The sequence below is a fragment of the Rhinatrema bivittatum genome, chromosome 1, assembly GCF_901001135.1.
Source record: "Rhinatrema bivittatum chromosome 1, aRhiBiv1.1, whole genome shotgun sequence".
NCBI lineage: Eukaryota > Metazoa > Chordata > Amphibia > Gymnophiona > Rhinatrematidae > Rhinatrema > Rhinatrema bivittatum.
The window spans coordinates 209,091,739-209,115,878 of NC_042615.1; the positions used below are offsets into that span (position 1 = coordinate 209,091,739).

Below are 24,140 nucleotides of genomic sequence, written 5' to 3' on the forward strand. Positions count from 1 at the left end.
TTCTGAGTAAACTTTGATGTAGAGTTAAGACAAAATGGCATAAGGCTAACTTTCACTCTTTTAAAGATTTATATGTCAGTTTTATCTCTATATAGAGAGCATTTTTATATGAGATAAAAAAAGCCTACTATTCCTCTATGATTACTAATTCTCTTAATAAACCATTAGAACTATTTAGTGCGTGTAGTTAAAGTTCTTCTTAAACATCTCAAGAGATATTGTGGAAATATTCCTAGTTGTGATGATTTTGCCAGATATTTCAAAGAGAAAATGTGTTTATTATAGAATTCATTTCCTAGGCAGTTATGTGACAGTACGATGGCATGTACTGATGTGCCTATTAAGTGGACCTCCTTTACAAGCTGATGCAGTAATCTGGGCGTTAAGAAACTGTGCGCTGGTTTAATGAAATGCAAATGTATTGGTAGTTAAAAAAAAAAAGGCATGTATAAGAGTAAAATGTGCATATGGCAGAAGTCCAATGCTTATTTAAACTTGGAAAAAGGGGGAAGCATCCCTGACAGGCCATACATGATGGCAGCTGCCATCACTTAGCCAGATAAATACTTATTTATCCGGCTATCTAGCAGCAGGTAGACGCTGCCAGATAGCTGGATAAGTCAGTACGTATCCCGCTATCTGGCACGAGTGACCATTACATAGCCAGATAAGCTGTTACTCTGCTAGATAGATGGATAAGTCAGGACTTATCTACGGATATTTTTAAACTTTTTTGAAACTATTTTTTCCTCTATTTTAAGGGTTTAAGTGTCAGTGCAGTAGCACTGGAAACCAAACTACAACTCTGACTCAGAGTTAAGTTTCCAGCACTAAAAAAGGTGTGCTGGCCAGATGCATTCTCTCTACATCATAGGATTTCAATGCGAGCGTGCTAAGCCGAATTCACATCTGGAAACACACATTTTATGAGTGCAAAACTCCTTGATGCATCAGCAGTAAGTTTTGCAAACAGAAAACACGCATTGACGTGCAGGCAGAAAGGTGCATTCAGCTGAACGTACCTTTCTGCATCTGCCTGTCTGTGTTAGCAACAAGAGACCTAATTGTCTTGATTTGTGTCCCTTTTAGACAATTAAAAGTGGAACAAATTATTCGGATCATTAATTTTTCAATAAATGAAGGTGTGATGCCAGTTTCACTGGAGCAAGCTATGATTAGAACAGTGCAGAAAAATTCAGCTGACCTTTTATCTAATTACTTCTCTGTCTCCAACTTATACTCATTAAGTAAGCTGTTGGAGAAGTGGATGTTGATTCAGTTGGATGAGTTTCTGAAAGATCATAAGGTCAGTTTGGTTTTAGCAAAATGATGGCTCCAAAACTTTGTGTGAATTTCAAAATACCATCATATGGAAACCAAAATTTTTTGCCGTTGCCATTGTAGTCTTACAGTTAATGAGACCTCATATACTGTGGCGGGCTTTCAATGCAATAGCCCCGTAAAGCCACTGTGGAAAATGTGTGGTGATTTAATGACTATTACACCGTCTTTATGTTATAATCATTGGTCTCTCGGAAGGTTTTGTTTTTGTAACGACAACTTGTGTCAGTTTACAGTTTAAAGGCAGTGAAAGTTTGCACTTATCGTAGCGAGGTTTGCAGCTGGGATATCACGCTGGCGTTGGCCCGACACGGCTCGTGTTTCTGTGAACCTTCTTCAGGGGCCGCGCTATGCCAATGGATTCCCGGTACTGCCAACAGGTTGTGCTACTAGGCTGCAGCTACGATAAGTGCAAACTTTCACTGCCTTTAAACTGTAAACTGACACAAGTTGTCGTTACAAAAACAAAACCTTCCGAGAGACCAATGATTATAACATAAAGACGGTGTAATAGTCATTAAATCACCCCACATTTTCCATAGTGACTTTACGGGGCTATTGCATTGAAAGCCCGCCACAGTATATAAGGTCTCATTAACTGTAAGACTACAATGGCAACGGCAAAAAATTTTGGTTTCCATATGATGGTATTTTGAAATTCATATTAAGATTACATCATATTCAAACAGTTTTTTATTAGACGTCCAAAACTTTGTGGTCATCACTTTTAAATGATATGAGGCAGATTTTCAAAGGCTTACACGTGTAAGTCCAGGAGGAGTTACGCATGCCGGGCCTATTTTCAAAAGGCCTGGCGGCGCGCATAAAGCCCCGGGACACGTGTAAGTCCCGGGGCTTGAAAAAATTGGCGGGGCGGGGCGTTCTGGGGGCTGGGATTTGGCCATAAGCCTCTGCAAGGCTGCTGGGCCGGTGCGCGCAAGTCTTGTGAGATAAATGTACGGGGGGGGGGGGGGGGGTTGGGCTGGGGGGCGGGCAGATAGAGGAAGGGAGGGGAAGTTGGGAGGGGAAAGGAAAGTTCCCTCCGAGGCCGCTCCGATTTTCAGATTGGCCTCGGAGGAAACAGGGAAAGCCAACTGGTCTCCCCGAGGGCTCGGCGCGCAAGGTGCACTAATGTGCACCCCCTTGAGTGTGCCGACCCCTGATTTTATAACATGTGCACGGCTGCGCGCACATGTTCTAAAATCCAGCATACATTTGTGCGTGCCGGGTATGCACACAAATGTATGCCGCTCGTACCTTTAAAATCTGCCCCATAGATTTTAGCTTGGATTTTAATAACTCTAGGATACTTGTGAAACTAGACGTGTTGATAGCTTTTGACACATTATGTCATTCTCCACTGGTAGCTAAGCTATAGGCAATAGATGTTGGATAGGGTGGTGTTAAAGTGGTTTGTATCTTATTTGTGGCAAGTATGTCTGGATGGTGCCAATTCAGACTGGTTTTTGAATGCTTCTGATGTTCCATATTATCTGTTACACTTTTTAACATTTATCTGCAGCCTCGTGGATAAATTATGGCATCATTGGGTGATGTGCAGTTTTATATATCTTGCAGGAATGATGGGGAAATTACCAATCAGTTATTTGAACATTGCATCAGTATAATTAAAGAACTATTTAGTTCTTAATTATGATAAGACTTCTATTCTTTGGTTGGGTTAGAAGAGCTTCCACTAGACATAGCTGTCAATTGGTGCTAGTGCCTAATCTCTATGTTTAAGGGAAGAGATCCGTAATGCAGGTATGACCACTGACTCTAAACTTACTTTAAAAACTTGTGTTAAAAATGTAAGAGCAGCATTTTATAAACTGAGTTTAATACGGCCATTAAGGAATTTTCTTTCCTAACAGGATTTCTGATTGGTTGTTCAGGCATTGGTAATTATTAGCAATTTGTATTATTGTTAGTCTTTAAATTTGAGTTTACCCAAATATTTGATTCAGGTGTTATAATTGATCCAAAATGTGGTGGTTCATATTGTGTTCACTTTCCATTGGGGCATGACCGTTTGAGGTAGTTACATTGGTTACCCATACTTTAGAGCTCATTATTTAAGCTGTTTGCATTATTGCATAAAACAATTTATTCTGAAATCATTGTTTGTCTGATAGGGTTTCTTGATATGTTCCTTCATGTCCATTATAGTCTGCTTCACAGCAGTTGCTTATGATACTGCCTATTAGTGATTTCCATTTGCAGATGACTAGATCAAAGGCTTTTTCGATAGTATGACCTACTCTGTGGAACGGGTTACCTTTAGAGTTGCATAGTGAATATGACTATGTAAAATTTTGAAAGAAAGTTAAAGTGCTCTTGTTTTCTCGGGCTTTTTCAGATTCTTTTTTTTTGGGGGGGTAATATGTAGATGATCTATAAAGTGTATTGTTGTTTTATGTTGATGTATTGTTTTATTATGTTTTTACTATTATGTTTATGATTATTTATGAATGTATATTGTAATGTATGTATATTGAAATTACAAATTATAAGATTGTTAAATAAATAAATAGTAGGTACTAGATTGCTGGTACAACCAACAGGATGAGTAATTATCGGCCATAGCTTTCAGCAGATAGCACTGTGTAGATATGAATTCTTTACAGATAAGATTTCTTTCTTTAATTATTTTTCTCTGTACATTATTTCTTAAGTCATCCTATTTTGCTTTTTTGCTATCAATGTTAGGAATACCATGAACTGCTAGAGAAGCAGAGGGAGATGTGGGGTAACTGGGAAGATGAAGAGGACTGCAAAACCACAGAAGCTGTTACAGATCTCTGCAAGGTAATCCTTGTATTAATTATCATCATGACAGAGACTAAGACATAAGTAACTATAGGTGTGGACAAAGGCTACTTATTTAGTTAAATGTAGTTCATGTTTAACTTTTTTAAATCTGATTTTCCCTAAATACAAGGATGGGTTCAGATTGAAATCTGAGTGTTTTTATTCACCTTTGGGTTCTCAGTGTGCCTCAATTCAGCACTAAAATCAGAAGGCACATAGCTGAATAAATCTGGCTAATACCGAAAATAGATGTTATCTGGTTAACTTAGCCAGATAAGTAGGCTGTACCCCAGAACACCACTAACTTATCTGGCTAAGCATTTACCTGGATAAAAAAATTAGCAAGTTAAGTCCTGGGTGATCAGACACTCAGGGTTTTGAATGCTACAGATTTGTCCAGCTAGGTTTGGGATTTAGTCAGACAAACTGCTTTCAATATTGACTGCTTAGATTTCTCTACTAACAAGCAATATGATCAGCCATGCAGCCAAGGGTTATCTTTCAACATAAGAAGGGAAAATAATATAATTGCTAATGGTCAGAAGTACATATTGTTGTGGAGCAAAGCCCTTTTCTTTTCTTTTTTTTACATCTTTATATTTAAAAAAAACAAAACAACAAAAATGGGCCTTTGGGGACTAGGATGGAGATGGATGCTAACCTTCCAAGAGACCCTACAGACAAACTGACAAAACCTATTATCATGTCAGGAATTGGTGTCCATACAGGTATGAGATATAAATTGTGGCTAGAAGCTCACGCTGTAGCCTTGCAAATCTCCTCAGTGGAAGCCAGTCTTAGAGGGTAACCGGCATAGTCATGGCTCTAACATTATGAGCATCACATGCCCATCTAATGCTAGACCTACCCGAGCATAACACACTGAGATGCAATCTTCTAACCAATTAAAAAGGGTTTGTTTGGCAACAGCAAGTCCAGGCTTGTTTGGGTAAAAATAAACTAAAAGCTGTTGGGGGGACTATCTAAGGGCTTTAGTCCATTTCAGAAAGCAGGCAAGGCCTCTCTTGCAATCCATACTGTATAATACTTTTTGAACCTTGTAAGCATGGGGCCTGGGAAAAAAATGTTAGCAGAATTATTGGCCAGTTAATCTGATACCACTTAGCCAGGAACTTAGAATTAGTGCATAATAGCATTCTCGCGTGGAAAAAATGTGTCACTTCACCATAGGGGCTGTCACTAGGGCCTAGAGCTTAAGGACTCTGCACACTGAAGTGATCTCCCACAAAAAATATGACCTTCCACGTCAGGTAATTGAGCCCACATCAGTTCAGAGACTCATAGGAGGCTTTCATCAGAAGAGTAAGCACCATTCCAAGGTCCCAAGATACAGCAGATGAATTGATGGGAGTCTTCAAGGCGTATATGGCTGGAAAATGAGATAGCACCTATATCTTATCTGTCAATTTCTTTTAACCCTTTTACTTATTTTATCTCTTTTATCTTTTTACAATAGTCACTGTTTTATTCTTATTATTTTTGCTGGTTTAAGTTTTAACCGTTTATTAACGTTGTATGTTTTATCCTATGTATTTTACAATTTGTAAACCATTGTGATGGCTCGTCTTAATGATGGTATAGAAAATTTGATAAATAAAATAAATTGAAGCCAGCGCCTTATGAATCCGACAACCAAAGGCTGTACAGAGATGGAGTTACCCTCTACAAAATGATAATAAGTGCCAGTTGTACTCAGGAAAACCCTGACAGGGTTGATCTTTAAACTAGAGTCTGAGAGATATGGAAAGTGATTAAGCAGTTATTGTATGAGGCATGAGAGAGGTTCTGGGGCCTTGCTCTCACACTACACGTTAACCCTATTGTACTTCATTTCATACAATTTCCTGGTGGATTTCTTCCTAAAAGCAAGAAGAACCTGACACACTTTATTAGAGAAACAAAGGGCATGCACTATTTCACACTTGACTTCTAAGTTGTGGAATTAGAGTCTGGATGTTGGGGGTGAAGTAGTCTGCCTTGAGTCTATGTAGTAAGAGTTGGGGAATTCCTCCTCAACTGGATTGTTTTTATGATAGTTAATAACTGATGGATTGGAAATCATAACTGCCTTGACCATGAAGATGATGTGAGGATATTAGTTCCTTGGTCCCTTCTGAATTTTATTAAGGTTTTCACATGAGCAGTATTGGTAGATATGCATACAGAAGACCTGTCCCCCAGTGAAGGGAGAAGGCATTTGAAGCTAATCTGTTCTCTGACCCTCTCCTGGAACAGAATCTGTGAATCTTTCTGTTCAAAAAGTTGTAAACTTCACATCAGGCTTTCCCCATGCAGAAAAAATGCTATATGCCATTTTCTGAGTCAGGGATGACTTGTGAAGATCTAAGATCCAATTCAGTCTGTCTACCAGGACATTGTGTTTCCCTGCCAGGTTTGTGGTGTTTGAGTTATTCCATGATAAACAGCCTAGTTTCAGACCTTGACAGCTTCACAACATAGAAGGAATGAACCTGTTTGTCCCTGCTTGTTCAGTTAAAACATGACTACTTGAATGCCTGGTCTAGGCCAATTTTGTTGGATACCTGATCTAGGAAGCCTTTACAGCATTCAGAATGGCCCAAAGTAATAGAAATTCATTTAGTAGTCTCTTTCCTGAACATACTAAGGCCTTTGAGCATAGGAATCCTGAATATGAGCTCCCCAGGTCAAGAATGAGGCATCTTTTATCCGAACAATTTGAAGCTGAGGAATTTGTAAGGTAGTCCTCTAGTCCTAAGTTGATATCTGCTGATTCTTAATGACTTCCACCACCTCTGATCTTAATGTTACCCTGTGGGCAGAGAGAAAAGCTTTTGCCTGAGTTGTGTTTAGAAGAACCCCTATGTTGAAGTGACATGATTAGATTAGATTTAGAATAATTTATAATGAATTATAGCAACTCCAACACCTAAATGGTGTTGTACATAGTTTTGTCTGTCCCTGCTTGAGAGATATTCTTGATCAATCAATCATCCAGGTAGGGAAACACAAAGACCCTTGATATGCTGCAACAATTGCTAGACATTTCATGAAGACATGAGAGGATGCCAACAGGCTAAATTGCAGCAGTCAAAACTGGAAATGATATCTTCCTACAAGAAGTCAGAGATACATCCTGTAACCTGGATACGTCTCTACTTAAGTATAGGCATGCTGGGTCCAATTGGCTTTTGTCAATAAGGGAATCATGTTCCCTGCAAAAATCATCTTAAACTTTTCTTTGACCAAAACTTTTCAAAACCCTTAGATTAAGGATGGGATGTAATGCCCCAGTTTTTATGGGTACCTGAAAGTACCTGGAGTACAATCCTTCCCCTCTTTCTTGTGATAGATTAGGTTCAACTGCATTGGTCTACAAGACAGAGAAAAGCTTCTTTAGTAGCATGTCCTGGTAAAAGAAAGGGGAAAGAAAAGATCTCTTTAGAAGGCAATTTAGTGGGATTCTCCAAAACGCTAATATGATGCTTTCCTTTATTATTTGAACCCACCTCCTGATGAAGCTGCTTTGGAGTAGGTAGGTTTGCCATCACAATCTTCACTCTCACCCTCAAGTACTGGGGAGAATGGTACTTTTGCTCCAGAGTCTCTGCAAGATGCTTGGTGCCATGTGCCATGGAGGCTGAGCTCAATATGAATGAATCCTTCTCCTTCATTGAATGGAAATATTGGGGTGACTTCGTGCTCCTGGACCTATTCTTGGGTCTTGGCTCTGAAGAGACTGCTTGACCACTAGTGGACAATGCAGATTTGCGTTTACCAGCTCTACTCCACTCCACTCATTATTTTTATAGGCCTCTATTTTATCTCCCCTCAGCTATCACTTCTCCAGGCTGAAGAACCATAACCTCTCTAGTCTTTCCTCACAGGGGAATCATTCCATCCCCTTTATTATTTTGGTAGCCCTTTTCTGTACTTTTTCTAATTCCACTATATCTTTTTTGGGAAGCGGTGACCAGAATTGCATATAGTGCTCAAGATACGGTCGCATCATGGAGTGATACAGAGGCATGATATTCTCTTGTTTATTCTCCATTCCTTTTCTAATAATTCCTAGCATTCTATTTACTTTTGTGGCCGCCATTGCACTCAGCAGAAGATTTCAATGTCTTATTTATGATGACGTTTAGATACTTTCCTGGGTAGTGACTCTCAGTATGGAACCTTGCATTCTGTAGCTATAATATGGGGTGCTTTTCTCTATGTGCATCATTTTGCATTTGTCCATATTAAATGTCATGTCATTTGGATGACGAATCTCACAAGGACCTCCTGCAATTCCTCACAATTCTCTTGTAATTTAACAACTTTGAATAATTTTATATCATCTGCAGATTTGATCACGTCATTTGTTGTTTCCATTCACTAGGTCATTTAAAAATGTTAAGCAGTGGACCCAGCAATTATCCTTTCTCCTTTGAGAAAATTAATCATTTAGCCCTTCTATCTGTTTTCTATCCTTTCTCAGTCCACAATAGAACATTGCCTACTATCCTCTTACTTTAATTTCCTCAAGAGTCTCTCATGAGGTACTTTGTCAAATGTTTTGTTTTGGAAGGGGTGATAAGCTTATCAAAATCTTAGATGGGAGCCTATGGGCTTGAAAGTTAATTGGAGACGGGAGTGTAGACTGAAGGGTCATGTTAGGGTAGTGGTTCCCAAAGTTGTCCTGGGGGACCCCCAGCCAGTCAGGTTTTCAGCATATCCAAAATGAATATGCATGAGATAGATTGTATAAACTGACTCCACTGCATGTACATTTTTCTCATTCATATTTATTCTGGGTATCCTAAAAAACTGATTAATTGGGGGTCCCCCAGAAAAGGTTGGGGAACCATCACGTAGGTTGCTTAATATCCTTGCACCAGCCCTGCCGATAGTGTAAGGTCCATAATACCATACTCATGCCAAACCACCCAGGCCGGAAGAAAGAAGATGCTTCAATCCACATTTTGGCCAGGAGAAGGTAGTGGCATGCTTGAGACAGCCCACATAGTTCAAAGAATGTGCTTGCATTGTGCCAGTGGCATGTGGCTGCCTTCCCATTAGTCGGTGCAAAGGAGAAAGGTGGAGCAGTGGGCCAGCAGCATCAGATTAACAGAGGCAGAAGCAGAGAAGGAAGGAGGACAATGGTGGGGGTTGCGATAAAGTGGGTCACATTCAATATGCAAAAAATAAAAGGGGGCTCTTCACAAATATTTGTCCAGGGCCCCTTAAGTGAGTAAAGTGTCCCTCGCCATCAGTGTCCCCCTACTGGTTGCCGCACCAGTGATAGCAGCAAGAGACAAAATTAATGCAAGGCCTATGAGCAGGCTTGCACTCATAGACCCTGCAGCAGCTCTGCCCCTTGCATGAGTTTCTTAGGTAACAGGATGCCTGACTGGGAAAAGGGGATGGGGTTTCAGTGTGCATAGGTTAGTTTACAATCCCTGTGCAGATTTTGTTTCAAGTTATTGCAGCTATTGCTGCTACACAGAGATCTTTAGCATCTCAGTCCATAGGAGGGAGAAGAGAGAGAGAAAAGAGGTGATTTGAGGTGGATGCCTATGGGCATGGGGTGAAGCCAAAAAAGGAACTATTGCTGGGCTGGAGGTTGGGGAGAAAAAAGAGAAGAGAGCTACTGCTGATGGCCAGAGGGTTGGGGAGAGGAGGAATAGAGGAACTACAGCTACTGGGCAAGGGGTTGAGGAGTGGAGGGGGATGCTTTTGCTGAGAAGGGAGGGAGAAAGAGAAGGGCTGCTGGGCATGGGGTGAGGAGGAGAGAGGTGGGAAGCTGTTGGGCAAGGAGTGGGTGATAGAGCAGGATGCTAAGCAAGGGATGGAAGAGGGGGGATGCTACTAGATATGAAGTGGAGGAAGATGTAGGGGATGGCGTGAAGAGAGGAGAGATTCTGGTCAAGGGGTGAAGGGACAAAAAGGGGGGATGCTGGGAAGGACAGGGGGATGGGGAAAGTGCTGTATTGGAGCAGCTCCCACCAGAGGGGCAGCCGTGCTTTTGCCACTAAAAGAGAGGGTGCTATGTTGGAGAAGCCACAGGTAAAGTAGGGGGGTTGCAATATTATGAATATTTGCCCCAGGCACAGAAAAAGCTGACCCCAGTACTTTCTGGAACTCCCCTTGCTGCTGCTGAAAAAGTGAGCTGTATATAATAATCAGAAGAGCACATGAAAGAAAAATCTGTATATACTACTCTAGCTGATGATTGCACTTACTCAGCTCAGCCTGTCACCAGTAAAAGTATGATTATCCCCTGGATATGTGTGTTAGTGTTGTAAAGCTGGCATCTATCATAAAGCTCCACAATCCTAGGGGAAATTGGCTTTTAAATCTGATCCTTTCTCAAGCTGAAAAAAGTATCTAAAAACTGCCTGACTGTGTAGCAGTATATATATAGTGCAAACACAGATGGTTACCTATTTTCCATGGAGAAGAAGGAACAAGAATGCCAAACATTTTTGTGGGGAGATAAGATAGACAAGACAGCCCTATCCTCTGAGCCGTGGTTCTAGAAGTGATTATCAGAACGTAAAGCCCTCTCCTTTCCAGTCACTCCAGTTTCTGACATACTAATAATGCCGACCTCATGACTATGCAGCTTCTTTTGCTGACTTGGCATGGTGTACACCCTGCCAGCAGTTGTTCCGCAGCTGGAAAATGTCTAGGGACATTCATGCCTATTGGTAATGGCTGGCTGTGGATGTGTCATGGAAACCAGGAAGAAGAGACATTGTAAGGGGCTGATTCCACTGCCCCTTCCCCTTTAGCATATACTCCCATGCTGCCTGGGTTTCTGCCTTCTTTTCCAACCCATTTATTTATTTTATTTATTTATTTTATAGCTTTTCTATACCGATGTTCCTGTAAAATATACATATTACAACGGTTTACAATGAAACGACAACGTTCGCTCAGGGCGATACAGAGAACAGAGGTGGTTATTAACAGTAAAACGGGTCATAACATCACATAAACCTTATTAGATAATTCAATGCTAATCAACTCAGAAAGGATGAGATGAAAACTGTCTAAAACATTGGGGATAGTAAGCTAGACAAGGTGTGCGCATGGAAAGAATACTTAAGAGAGAGAAGTTGCAAGTGAAGAAGATTACGTGTCCGGGAAGGCTTGGCTGAATAGCCATGTTTTAAGTTTCTTTTTGAAGGCAGATGGGACAGAGTTACACCTTTCCTGTGTCATGTTCCCCTAAGAAGGTACTTTCGTTGCATTTTTTGCATGTTATTTGTGAGTTTAAAGATTTGCAACTAAAATACATTGTATACTGCCTGAATGTGTTAATTTAATTTTTGTGACGTACTCCATTGTGATGGGATGCTCAAGCCCAGAAGGGTGTGTGTGTGTGTGTGTGTGTGTGTGGGGGGGGGGTTGTATAGTGAGGAAAGTGGCTGAATAGCTCATATGAGAAGGGACTACAACTAGGGTCATATTCTATGATGATGATGCTCGAATGGCCTGGGGTATGGCCCTGTAAGACATCTACCAGCAGAGTAAAGCCTTGTTGCTTCAAAGTGGACCTTTGATACTGCAGTTCAGTGCTTTGTGCACACCTCAAGGGCACCTTCCCCTAGAAAAGGGGAGAAATAAAGGTTAGCAAATAGGATGGAGAGTATGGGAGAAGAGGGCAGATAGGAATAGATGGATCAAGCAGTTAGATTAGATTCCTTTGTTATGTCACTTATTAAAGTTGTGGCCATATTATCCACTGCACAAGTGTGTCATGCATCATGGAAGGTCTAGTGTGTACTCTGCCCCCAATATCAATACACAGAAGAACCAAAAATAGCCAATAATGACATCTTTATTCTAAGGAAAATTTGTTTTTGGTTTACAAGTTATTGGTGGAAGGAAAGAGAACAGTACACAGAGGGGCAGATTTTTAAAAAATACGTGAGCGCGTACTTTTGTTCGCGCACCCGGCGCAAAAAAGAGTATGCCGGATTTTAATAGATACGCGCATAGCCGTGCATATATTTTAAAATCCAGGGTCGGCGCACGCAAGGGGGTGAACATTTGTGCACCTTGCGCACGCCGAGCCCTGCGCGCGCTGCCCGTTCCTTCCACATCCTCCCACCCCCCAGCCCTATCTAAATCCCCCTACCTTTATTATAAAAGTTACGCCTGCGCTGGCCAGCTGCCGGCGCGCGTTTCCCCGGCCTGGGAGCAGTTTCAGAGGGCTCGGCCATGCCCCCTCAGTGCCTTGAATTAAAACTTAGTGTAACTTTAATGCATTGGGAACAACTGGGGCCATGTAGGTAACATATCGACAGTGATGAAATAGAATATTAATGTTTTTTTATTTTACCAAGATTTGATTACTTGTAAGACTGTCTTGCTGTGTTCATAAGGGGATTCATCTGTCCTGTTACAAACAGAGCTCTTGATTTAATGACAAACACACATGGTCACTGAATATCTTAAAGTATGATCTACTTCATCCTTTTCTTTTTTTCTAGGAATTATATACTGGCTCCTCACAGGTCTTTGAGAAGTTGGTTAAAGAGCTATTTCTTCAGACTCTGCCTGCTATAACCAGTTTGTCTTTTGATGAATGTGAAGAACTTAAACAGGAGATGCAGAATAATTTGGCATTTGAGTTAGAAAAAGCGGACAATCAAAGGATAAAGAGTTTGAAAATTTTCCAAGATCTGCTGCTACAAGAGAAACAGGTATTTTAAAGTATTTGGTGAGTACCTCAGATGCCGTTTACTAAAGTCCTTAATTTTTATCACTACATCCATCCCAGCCCCACTTCCTGATGATTTGCCCATACTTAGATAAATTCAAACTCTGGAGAATCAGTTGCTTCTTCAGTTGCTTATTTCCCATAAGCATCATTGTGTTTTTGGGTACCTGTGCTTACAAAAAAGCCAAAGATTAACTAGAGTCTGTGGCATTGCATCAGGAAGTCAACTGGGCAGACTGGAAGGACCTCATCAGTTCTTATCCACCATCAAGGTTCTCTCCTTTGAAAATCCATCACAAAAGCACTTAACAGCAACACATATGCTGCAAAAAACAGTAGGCATGTAAGCTGACTGGGGGGCGGAGGGGTAGGAGGAGGACTAAATTGTAAGTGATGTGGAAGAGAAGTGTTTAGATAAACCAAGCAATCGGGGGGAGGTGGTTGTGACTGAGAAATGGAAATCCTTCCTCGTAGCACTCCTTTCAGATAATACAGTATAACTGGTGCCAAGAGAGGAGGAGACTGGCACACAAACCCCACTGCACCCCACAATAAATGAACTTATCCAGCTAATTTTGGAAATAGATCCAATAGTTCAGCCGCATTATTGAATATAGCTGGCTATCTTTAGGGCAGGTCTTTGGCCCTATCAGACTTAGGGCCTCATTTTCCAAAGCTATCGCAGGCTTGCGCTGCTAGCGCAAGCCCATGATAGCTAGCGAAAGTAGCGCAGACCTGCGCTACTGAAATCGGGGCGGAGTCGGCCCCGGAAGAGGAGGAGTCGGGGCGTCACCAGGGCCGACTCTGCGATGGCACGTACAGCGAAAAGGTAAGTGCCTTTTCGCTGCCTATTTCACGCCCAATAACTACACCTTCTATGGTGTAGTTATCGGGCGCGATGCCGGCAGCGATCGCACCGTGGCGGTGCGATCGCTGCCGGCTAGCACAGGACTGCCCCCCTGCCCGATCCCCCACCCCCCAGTAGTGCAATTTTCTAAAGTATCGCAGGCCTGCGATACTTTAGAAAATGAGGCCCTTAGCCGGCTAAGGGCCTGATTTACAAAAGCTTTTCTCCCATTCTGTATCTATAGGTAAAACACTTAGTAAATGAGGTCCTACATTATCTCCTGCCGCGAATCGTTTTTCCGTACGGAAAAACGATTTGCATGCAGGAAGTCGTTCCCGGACCCCCGCTGGACTTTTGGCAAGTCTTGTGGGGGTCAGGAGGCCCCCCCAAGCTGGCCAAAAGTCCCTGGGGGTCCAGCGGGGGTCCGGGAGCGATCTCCTACGCTCCTGACCTCGGGGGACAAAAAACAAAATGGCGCCGGAGCTACCTTTGACCTGTCATATGACAAGGCAAAGGTAGCGCCGGCGCCATTTCTACAAGCATCGGAGGTCCGAGAGTAAAAGATCACACCGGGACCCTTCCTCTGGACCCCAGGTAATTTAAGGCATTTTGGGGGGGGTTCGGGAGGGTGGGGGATTTATTTTAAAGGGTCGGGGTGGGTTTTAGGGATGTTTTAGTGTGCCGGTTTTCGATTTACACGATTTTCACTATATTTAAAAAACCCAAACGGCGACGATCCAATTCCCTCCCCCTCCCAGCCGAAATCAATCGTTAAGACAATCGATCACACGATTCACATCTCTAGTGCACACTAAGGGCTGAATTTTCAAAATGATTTGTGTATGTAAAACTGGAATTTTTTAAAATTGCTACTTATTCGCACATAGGGGTGAATTTTAAAAGCCCAGTGCGTGCCCAAACCGGGAGATACGCAAGCATGTCCAGCTGGCGCTTGCCACGCAGATTTTAAAAGGCGCCTGAGTACACGCGTATCTCCCGGTAAGTGCTCAAATAAGAAGTTGCAAAAAATGGGCAGGGTGTTGGCATGGTCTGGGTGGGGCATGGGTGGGACATGGGCATTCCGGGACTTGTACACGCACAACCTCATGCTGAGGTCTCCTGCCACGTAACTTTACTTCTGCTATGGATGGAGTGTAAGTAATAAAATAAGAAATACTAGGCTAGTCGGTGGGGTTTTAAGCTTTGGGTCTAACAGGGTAAAAAGGAGGCTGTTTAACTAGGGGGTTGGGAATTCCTATCCCTTACCTGGGAGAACTGGAAAAAGTAGTAATTGCATCAGCGCGAGTGTCTGTTAAAATCCCCCCACTTACACGGTAGAAGCGGCATTCGTGCACACATGCGCGCATCCATATAAAATTGTGCGCAAATGTACACACGTACAGCCTATTTTATACCATGCGTGCATAAATGGGTACGTGTTATAATATGGCTGCGTCCTTTGGCCCGAGCCGGCATTCATATGTACATGTGCGCCCACGCGCCAGTATCAAAGTTACTGTCCTTATTCCTTTTAAAATTCACTCTATATAGGGTTGAATTTTGAAAAGGTTTTATGCAAATAAATGGGATTTAAAAAATTGCTCTGATACATGCTACTTCTAGGCATGTAACTCCTTTGAAACTTCACCCCTCTTTGTTTTAATGCATACTAATTTGATTGTGCACTAACAGAAACAAATGTGAATCCCCAATAAAAATAAACTTTACCTTAGAAAGGCACGTAATGAAAATAAAGGCAAAACCTCATAAAACATAATATAAAAATTGCAGGATAACGCAACAGTTATTTTGTCTTTGAATAATGGTAACAGAATAAGTAAGAAATAACTACGGAGAAAGGCAGGGAAGGACACCTATAGTCTGTACCCATCGTTCTCTCTTATTAAGGAAAGACACTCCAACCATAAACCTGGTAGCAATTCAAAGTGTGCCCCTTAATGCTGAGGGTTATTCCCTATGTTCCAGACAAATCCTGATGATTTTGGGTAGGGGAAATTGTTGCAGCAGGTCCTAGGGCTGACTTGTCCTTGCTGGTATATGTCCAGCAACTGCTGGTGTCACTTAACTTTCAGTCATTTCCGGTGGGGCTCCTTTGTCATTGAATCCATATTTAGGATTACTAACCCCCAGCTAAAGCTATCTCTCCCTGCAACAACTTATCAAACCAAGAGGGGTCAATAGCAGTATGAGCTCTGGTCACTAAACTTTAATAACGCTGGGAGCAGTTTTCTCCCTCTCTTCCATTACCTCTGGTGCAGTCTACTCCTTGTTTCACCTTCTTTCTCTAGGGTACTGATGCTTAGGTAGCAAGAAACTCTCTGATAGCCAACCAGTAAGCATGTTGTGGTGCAGAGGCAAGAAAAACTCACATCTGTGGTTCATCTTTTCTACTGATGACTCCAAAGATTTTTCCTGGCTGTTGCCCTGCGATGTCCAGCACAGTTTTGTTGTTGCCAATCATCTGTGGCTTTCGCATGCTTTCCTGTAGCTCTTTCCAATACAGTGATGCAATTACCCATCAGCTACAGCTCTGCCTGCTTCTGCTCTCCATCTGCTTCCCCTACAATTGCTACTGACTTTTGATGCCAAAAATCCTGGCTTCTTATGAGGAGTTCAGCCATGTAATGAGCTGGCTCTGATTAACTACAATTATTTCATTCCCAATTCACTGTAGTGTGTCCACTCTATACACATCCTCTATGTTCTCTAATCCATGAAGTGAAGCTCTCAGTGATTCTTTATTAGGTACAAATGCTTGAGCTCTGCTCTGATGGAGGGTTACCTCTGTGATCCCCATAGATACACATTCAGCAACTGTTCCTGCATTTAGCAAGTTGGAGGATTTTTTTTCTTCCCTCTTTTTTTAGTCATATTTTATACCTGAAAGGTATTAATAATGCACAAGAAGAAAACCTTTCTTAAATAAAAGGAAATTCTAGAACAAAGGATCATGATATGAGGCTCATGAGGGGGGTAGAGCGAGGAGCTACGTCAGGATATATATATTTATTTTTACAAAAAGGGTGGTAGATGTGCAGAACGCCCTCCTGTAATGGGTAATTGAGGCTAAAATAGTAACATAGTTAGAGATCCTTAGTTGCAGAAAGTGAAGAGAGAGCAGAAAGCATGACCCAGAGCAATGTGTTTGTTTCTAGCATGGTACTTACCTGATTCAGTAATGAATGTTGAGGCTGCCAGAACAAATGGTTATTACATTTGGCTGGTCATGGGAAGGCCCCGCGCTTACTCCCAGCCACCACAGATGAGCCTTGATCCTCCTTCACAGCTAGGATGCCACCATTTCTTCTTCCCCACTGGCTGTTTTAGGAATGTATGCACCAAAGATGTAGGTCCCATGATGACATCCACCCTGACTGGGGATTTAAACCCCAGGCCATACTTCCAGTTGGAGCCTTCGCAACAGGTCCCCTGCCTGCCTACAATCATGTTGTTCCTTCATCCAGCGTGCCCTGCCAAGCCTCATCAAGCCTACTCAGCTAAGCCTTATCCAGCCTGCCCTGCCAAGCCTTGTCCAGTCAAGCCTCATCCAGGTTGCCCTGCCAAGCCTTGTCCAGCCTGCCCTTTCCAGCCTTGTCCAGCATGCCCTGGTAAGCCTCGTCCAGCCTGCTCAGTCAAGCTTCATCCAGCCTGCCCTCTCAAGCCTCATCCAGCTTGCCCTATCACGTCCCATCCAGCATGCCCTTCTAAGTCTTATACAGCCTGCCATGGCAAGTCTCATCCAGCCTGCTTTGTTTGTACCTTGTCTGTCCTTGTCTTGCTTGTTCTTGTCCGGGCTCTGCCTAACCCCATTTCTGGTCTCATCCTGTCCCTGCTCTTTGCCTTGCCTTGTTCTTGCCATGCCTTATTCTAGCCTGCCTTGTTCCTGCTTGTGTCTTGTCTGTCTGTCTTAGTCTTGTTCTTCTGTGGCCTGCCTGCTAATTCTGATCCTTGCTTTCAATTTGACTTTGCCTGTTCACTGCCAGCCCCGACTTTTGGCTTATCCCCAAACTTCCTTGCTTTTTAGATCTTGTCTAAGTGATATAGGCCCCTGAACCCAAGGGATCAAACTGAAGGGTAAGATGAACTCCAGGCCTAGTCCTTGAAGGTGTTCACCTACTGATGACGAGGACCTAATGGGTTCACCTGCTAGATGTTGCCAACTATGTCTTAGCCTCAGGGTTCACCAAATGTGACAGTCTGTGAAGGTCATGAGCTTGGCAGACTTTTCTCCAGTTTAGGCCATTGCTGGATTAGCACTCCAGGTGCAACAACAAAACCAGTTAAATGGCCTGGCTTGTCTTCTCCAAGCTTCAATCTAGCATGTGCAGCAGCAGTTTAACCATGTGATTGGATTACTCTAGGGTCTGGTTGAGCAATTAGATGCCATGCAGGCCCAACTACTGACTCCAGTGCCAGTTCCATTGGATCCTCCACCCACGCTGCATCTTTCACCACCACCTAGGTATGGTGGTGACCCCAAAGGATGCAGGGAGGTTCCTCAATTCATACAAGATGTACTTTGAACTTCAGCTTTCTTGTTTCCCATCAGATCGCATCTGGGTGACATACATATTTATTTATTTTATTTATTGAAAACAAAAATATTTTCCACCCCATCAAACCAGTTTTGCATATTTTTCTATTGGATGGTCCTGTCCTAGCCTGGGCTTCTCCATTGTGGGAATGAGATGACCTTCCTTCTGGAGAGCTTTGACAATTTGGTACAACAGTTTCGCCTGATTTTTGACAAACCTAGCCATGTCTCATCTGCAGCCATGGAGTTATTATGTATCCAACAGACATCAATAGGACAGTCCAGAATGTATGCTCACTAATACAAGCTCAATTCTATGTTTTATGCAAAATGCTAGTTTGAGTGTATGACCAATAATCTATTTCTCAAAAAGTCTCTCAGCTAGTAAACTATAAATGTCCACTCACTAAACCCCAGGAATGTTATCTATCTATTATGGAAAGCCATACAGCACACTGTAAAAAAGACAAGACAGTCTTAACACTCCATACACCCCATTACACCTAAACACAAAGACAACATAAGGCCAGCTTGAGGGGGCCTCCTGACCCCCCCAAGCTGGCCAAAAGTTCCGGTTGTGTCCAACGAGGGTCCCGGAGCGAACGCACGGGGAATCATGTGACGTCCGCGTCACTCCGACGTGACGCCGATGTCACGTGCTCCTCGCAAAGGAATACAGAAATGGCGTCCTGACTCCCCGCTCGACCACCAGGGAGTTTTGGTAAGTCTTGGGGGGGGATTAAGGAGGGTGAGGGGTTTAAATTTTTATTTAGGATCAACAATCGCGATTTCCAACATATTCAACATAGCTATGTTGAATAAGTTGGAAATCCGATCGTTTTCGCCTCATCACTTTTTTAAGTTAAAAAAAAATTACGTTGCGTTTTACATATGCGTTCAAAACGAATGCACACCCCTACTACTGAATACTAAAGCCTACTGGCCCAAAGATAGGAGTGAAATATCTATAGGGATAGAGCCTCCAAATCAGTTAGTTTTATGCATACTATGATAGAAATGAGCCTCACTCATAAACAGAACAATTTGGATACATTCTCAAGTGTCTCAAATTTACTGCTAATGCTTTTCTTAATATTTATTTGCATTGTGCCAAAGAGAGATTCCTTCTGGGATTCATAGAATATAATATGCAGAGGCAATGTATAAATGTATAAATAAAAGTGCTCCTAGAAGTTCTTTTTAATCATGCTTGTTGTACCCAATACAACTAGGTCTATTTCTATATCTTTCAGCCACATTTTCTTGGTCTCTGATTGAATCTTTTGGGATGTTCATGACCAAACTAGTCTGTGTTTACCTGAAGGAAAAGTGTATTTCTTTTAACCTGAAACCAGAGCATGTGGTCTTCTTTATGATAATGCTGTACATTTCAGCAGTCTGTCAAAAGATTCCACAAATGTACAATATTGTGTGTCAAAAGCTGAGCATTAACACGTAAACATATTGTTAAAGGAGTTGCACATCTGGACCAACCATTAATCAGAGCCCTTTATGTCTGTCATAGCATTTTGGGCATCTTTTTAGGACAATGTAACCTAATACACAATTTCCATCAGACTACCCATGTTGTGGTATCCTTCATGTGCTGTGGCCAGTACAGCACTAGCTAACAACACAAGGACTTTCAGCTGTATTTGTTGTTTGTGATAATGGGGCAAACATCATAAAGGCTTTGAGCAAAATAACTTTGTTCATATCCGTTGTTTTGCTCACTGGGTCAATGTATCTGTTCACAGTTTTCTTGATAAAGGCAAGAATATTAAAGCCCTTGTTTTCATTAACAAATTAATTTGTAGTCACATCAGAGACTCTAGCAAAGCATGCTTGAATATTCAAATATTATTCCAGTTACCTGTCCACATGAGCTTCCAGGACATAGCTACAAGGTGGAACTCGAGCCAAGGTACACACTTGAGAATAAGACTGGCAATACTGAGGTATTTATCACACCTGCTCAGGAAGCTCTCCTTGAGTTCCTTATGAGAGGTTTCCAACCATCTGAGTAAGTTGCAAAGAAAATTACATCAAACAAAGCAACACTCAGATCTTACCTTTTGATAAAAATCCTGATATTTCATTTGATGTAGTGTAGACATGCAGATAATGCAGAACAATGTTGACACCACATGGCAGTCCCCGTCCCCCCAAGAATCCAGATATATCTTATGCAGTTGAGGACCCCAAAAGTCAGAGATTGTGCCAAACTCTATGAAATATTAGTCTGATCACTCTCTCAGGACTAGAGCCTTGATCCCACATCATAAGTCACAACAATTATCAGTAGATGGTAACCATGCTGTTCAAAGAAACAAGACAAATTCTGAGGAAAATGTTATGATTTAAGGATTGCATAATTACATTTAGGTGCTTATTTATTTAAAATTGCTTATGACCCATGCCCTCCAAAGTTGGGGAAGGGTACATAAAAACATACATACTATTAGAAAAACATTAAAACACTTTATTAAAACAAGCTTGGAGAAAACACACAAAAAATGTTATGGACAAATATTGCTGCTCATTGTGAGCTGAGAAGAAGGTTTGGAGAGGTTCTTATGCTTCCAGTAGCTGAAAGCGTAGAGGAGGAAGGAGAAAGTGATAGCACAGAGGAGGAAGAGGACAAAAGCGTAAGGAAAAAGGAAAAGATGAAACAAAGTAAGCTAGGAAAAGACTGTCGTAGAAAACAGCCACCCGACAATGCAAAACTCAGGGATGTGTTATTATACATGATGGAATAGATGAAGAAAGAGCTTGTAGAGATGGAAACGGAGACCTGATTATGTTAGTCCAGAGTTTGCATAAACAGACACCAAAAGAAACAGTGGCTGAGAGTGAAGATAGTCGTTATTATGTGGATCTATGGGTGGATAGGTTAGCCAAATGGACTGAGGGAATGAGAGGAGATATGTCCCCCTATCCAAGACAGGGTTCTTTATCTTCCAGAGATATGAATGTAGCCCGCCAGTGTATTAGAGGTCCTTATGGGGATCCTGATTGGCTGGCTTAATGGTATGCTGGCTTAATGGTATGGGAAAAATATGAAAAACAAGCAGGGGCTGAAGCTACACAGTATCCCCTGTTGCTAGGGAGACCTAATGAGAGGGGTCAGGTTCTCCCTCGTTATACTCCATGGCAATTTACTGATCTGACTAATTTAATCCTGCAGTTGCCATCTTTAACGAAAGGTTCAGGTGCATGGATTCGGGAGTTTGAAAAACTAACCAGTGGATTGAATCTAGCTATAGGAGATATTAAAGCATTATTAGCTAGACTGCCTGGAATTGATGTAGATGCATTGTTTAGACAGGCTAGAATGAGGGAAATTATTTTAGCTAATTCAGAATATGATGGTAATCCTTTTAATCACTTTCGTCATAATGTCTGGGAAGCTTTACGGCAAAACTTCCCTACACAAAGAGATTTATCAACCCTTATGTCACGTGCATGGGATGGTACATCTGATATCAGGCCGCATGTGCAAGCAATGCAGGAGAAATGATTTCGGCAAATGGAACAGCCATTTGATCAGCTTGGAATGTTACCTCTGTTTTATCAAGCATTAAGGGAAACTTGGGAAATCATGATGCTGGTTAGCGTGCCGGCAAAGGTGTAGGCAGATATTGTTGTTTATTGAAGGAAATCATGATGCTGGTTAGCGTGCCGGCAAAGGTGTGGGCAGATATTGTTGTTTATTGAAGGAAATCATGATGCTGGTTAGCGTGCCGGCAAAGGTGTAGGCAGATATTGTTGTTTATTGAAGGAAATCATGATGCTGGTTAGCGTGCCGGCAAAGGTGTGGACAGATATTGTTGTTTATTGAAGGGAGTCATAAAGTGGGTTAAGCAGCCAGAGAAAATGCTGATGGCAGACATTGTTGCTCATTGATGAGGGTGGCCAAGAAGCTGTTTAAGGTGACGAGGAGATTGTTGCAGTAAATAGATGTCTTTTTAACTGCCTTTTTAAACTCTTTCTGTTCTTTTAAACTGCATATTTGTAAAGAAAGTGAATTCCAGAGATCGGTTCAGCTCTTGAGAGAGTTCTTTCATGTGTTGAGGCAAGGTGTGCTGACCGAAGGGAGGGAACATTAAGGAGACATTGGCTATAAGATCAGAGTGTTCTGGTGGTGTATAGAGCTGTGCTCAGGCAGGTGAGAGCCGAGCTATTCTATCTTCTTCCTGGACTTCAGGATCTCAGACACAGAGCTGCCAGGACTTCCCTAAGTTCCCTCAATACCCTTGGATATATCCCATCTGGCCCCTTCGTCTTATCTACTTTTAATTTACAGGGTCATTTTTCAAATTGCATTAGGGCATTATCGTGGGCGTTAGGACCCTAATGTCCATGATAATGCCATAATGCATGCATTATTATTTGCATTGTGAGATGAATATGCACATTTTGAAAATCTAGTAAAAGGAGAGGAGTTTGGGTGGGGTTTATGAAAATGGGGAGTGTTTAATGCTGTGTGTGATAGCGTAATGCACATTTTATTGCCAGAAATAACTCTACCTTTTTTCCTGGCGTTAAGCTGTGCAATATGCCCGAAATGGGATTTGCAATATTTATGACAAATCCCATTTCAGACAGGGGGGAGGGAGAGGGAGTGCAGTGCAGTGGAGTAGAGAGAGAGAGAGCCTCTAGGGTGGCACACATATTAGACATCTATTTATACCACTGTAGGAAGGTCAGCTAGTAACTCGAGGTGAGATTTTGGTGGTGGTCTAGGGATTGGAGGCCAGTTTTACATGCATAGTCAGAGGTATAAACAGCACAGTACACATCAATGACTATTTGATGTGATTTGGAATGAGGAAAGCAACACAAAGATGAGATTTCTACAGTGTACTCTCACCCTAGCTTGATAGCATCCTAGCTCACCACCAAATCCTCACCTTGAGTTACTAGTTGACCCTCATACAGTGGAATAAATAGAAGACTAATGAGAGCCTTATAAAACGTCTCTCTCTCTTTCTCAGTAAAATAGCATGTATTGCAGCAACTCAAAAATTACACCTTTTTTTTTTATCGCAGGCACTATTCTAATCTTATGTGTGTTTGGTTTATGTAGTCCTGCTCCAGGTCCTTTGACAATGAACACTGAACAGAAATATTTGTTAAGCAATTTTGCTTTTTCCTCATCAGTCTCTACATAATCTTCCCTTTCACCTCTGAGTCTCGCAATGCCACTTCTGCACTTCCTTCTATCACTAACATATCTAAAAAAAAAAGGTCTTGTTCCCCACCCATTTTACCATATTTGCTATTTTTTCTTCCATTTGAATTTTTAATCAGGAATGTAAAAATTCAAATGGATGAAAAAAATAGCAAATATGGTAAAACAAGGGGACAAGATTTTTTTTTTATATGATAGTGATAGAAGGAAGTTAAAGTAGAGAAGGAGATGGGACCGGATGGGATACATCTGAGGGTATTGAGGGAACTTACAGAAGTTCTGCTGGCTGACCTTTTCAATGCTTCTTTAAAGCCAGGAGTAGTTCCGGAGGACTGGAAAGGGGCAGAAGTGGTTCCTATTGATACAAGTGGAAGTAAGGAGGAGGCTGGTAACTATAGGTCAGTCAGTCTGACTTCTGTGGTAAGCAAATTAATGGAATCACTGCTAAAACAGAGGATTGTGCAGATTCTGGAATCCAATGCATTGCAAGATCTGAGGCAGCATGGTTTTATCAGAGGTAAATCTTACCAGATGAATCTGATCAATTTCTTTTATTAGGTGACCAGAGAGTTGGATCAAGGGAGAGCATTAGGCATAGTATACTTGGATTTCAGTAAGGCCTTTGACACGGTTCTGCACAGGAGACTTAAAAATAAATTGAGCACTCTTTGTA

At 41.9% G+C, this 24,140-nt stretch overlaps 1 protein-coding gene across 4 annotated transcripts in view; it reads left to right on the forward strand.

Annotated features, from left to right (window-relative positions):
• Window positions 1–24,140, forward strand: part of EVC (EvC ciliary complex subunit 1) — a 206,532-nt gene that overhangs the window by 117,764 nt on the left and 64,628 nt on the right. For all 4 annotated transcript variants that reach the window (XR_003854806.1, XM_029591185.1, XM_029591175.1 and 1 more), the window contains 2 exons: window positions 4,051–4,149; window positions 12,642–12,854. Coding sequence is in view for 3 of the 4 variants with exons in the window: in XM_029591185.1 (XP_029447045.1) it covers window positions 4,051–4,149; window positions 12,642–12,854 (312 nt within the window). In the remaining variant the exon portion in view is untranslated. The remainder of the gene's footprint in view (window positions 1–4,050; window positions 4,150–12,641; window positions 12,855–24,140) is intronic.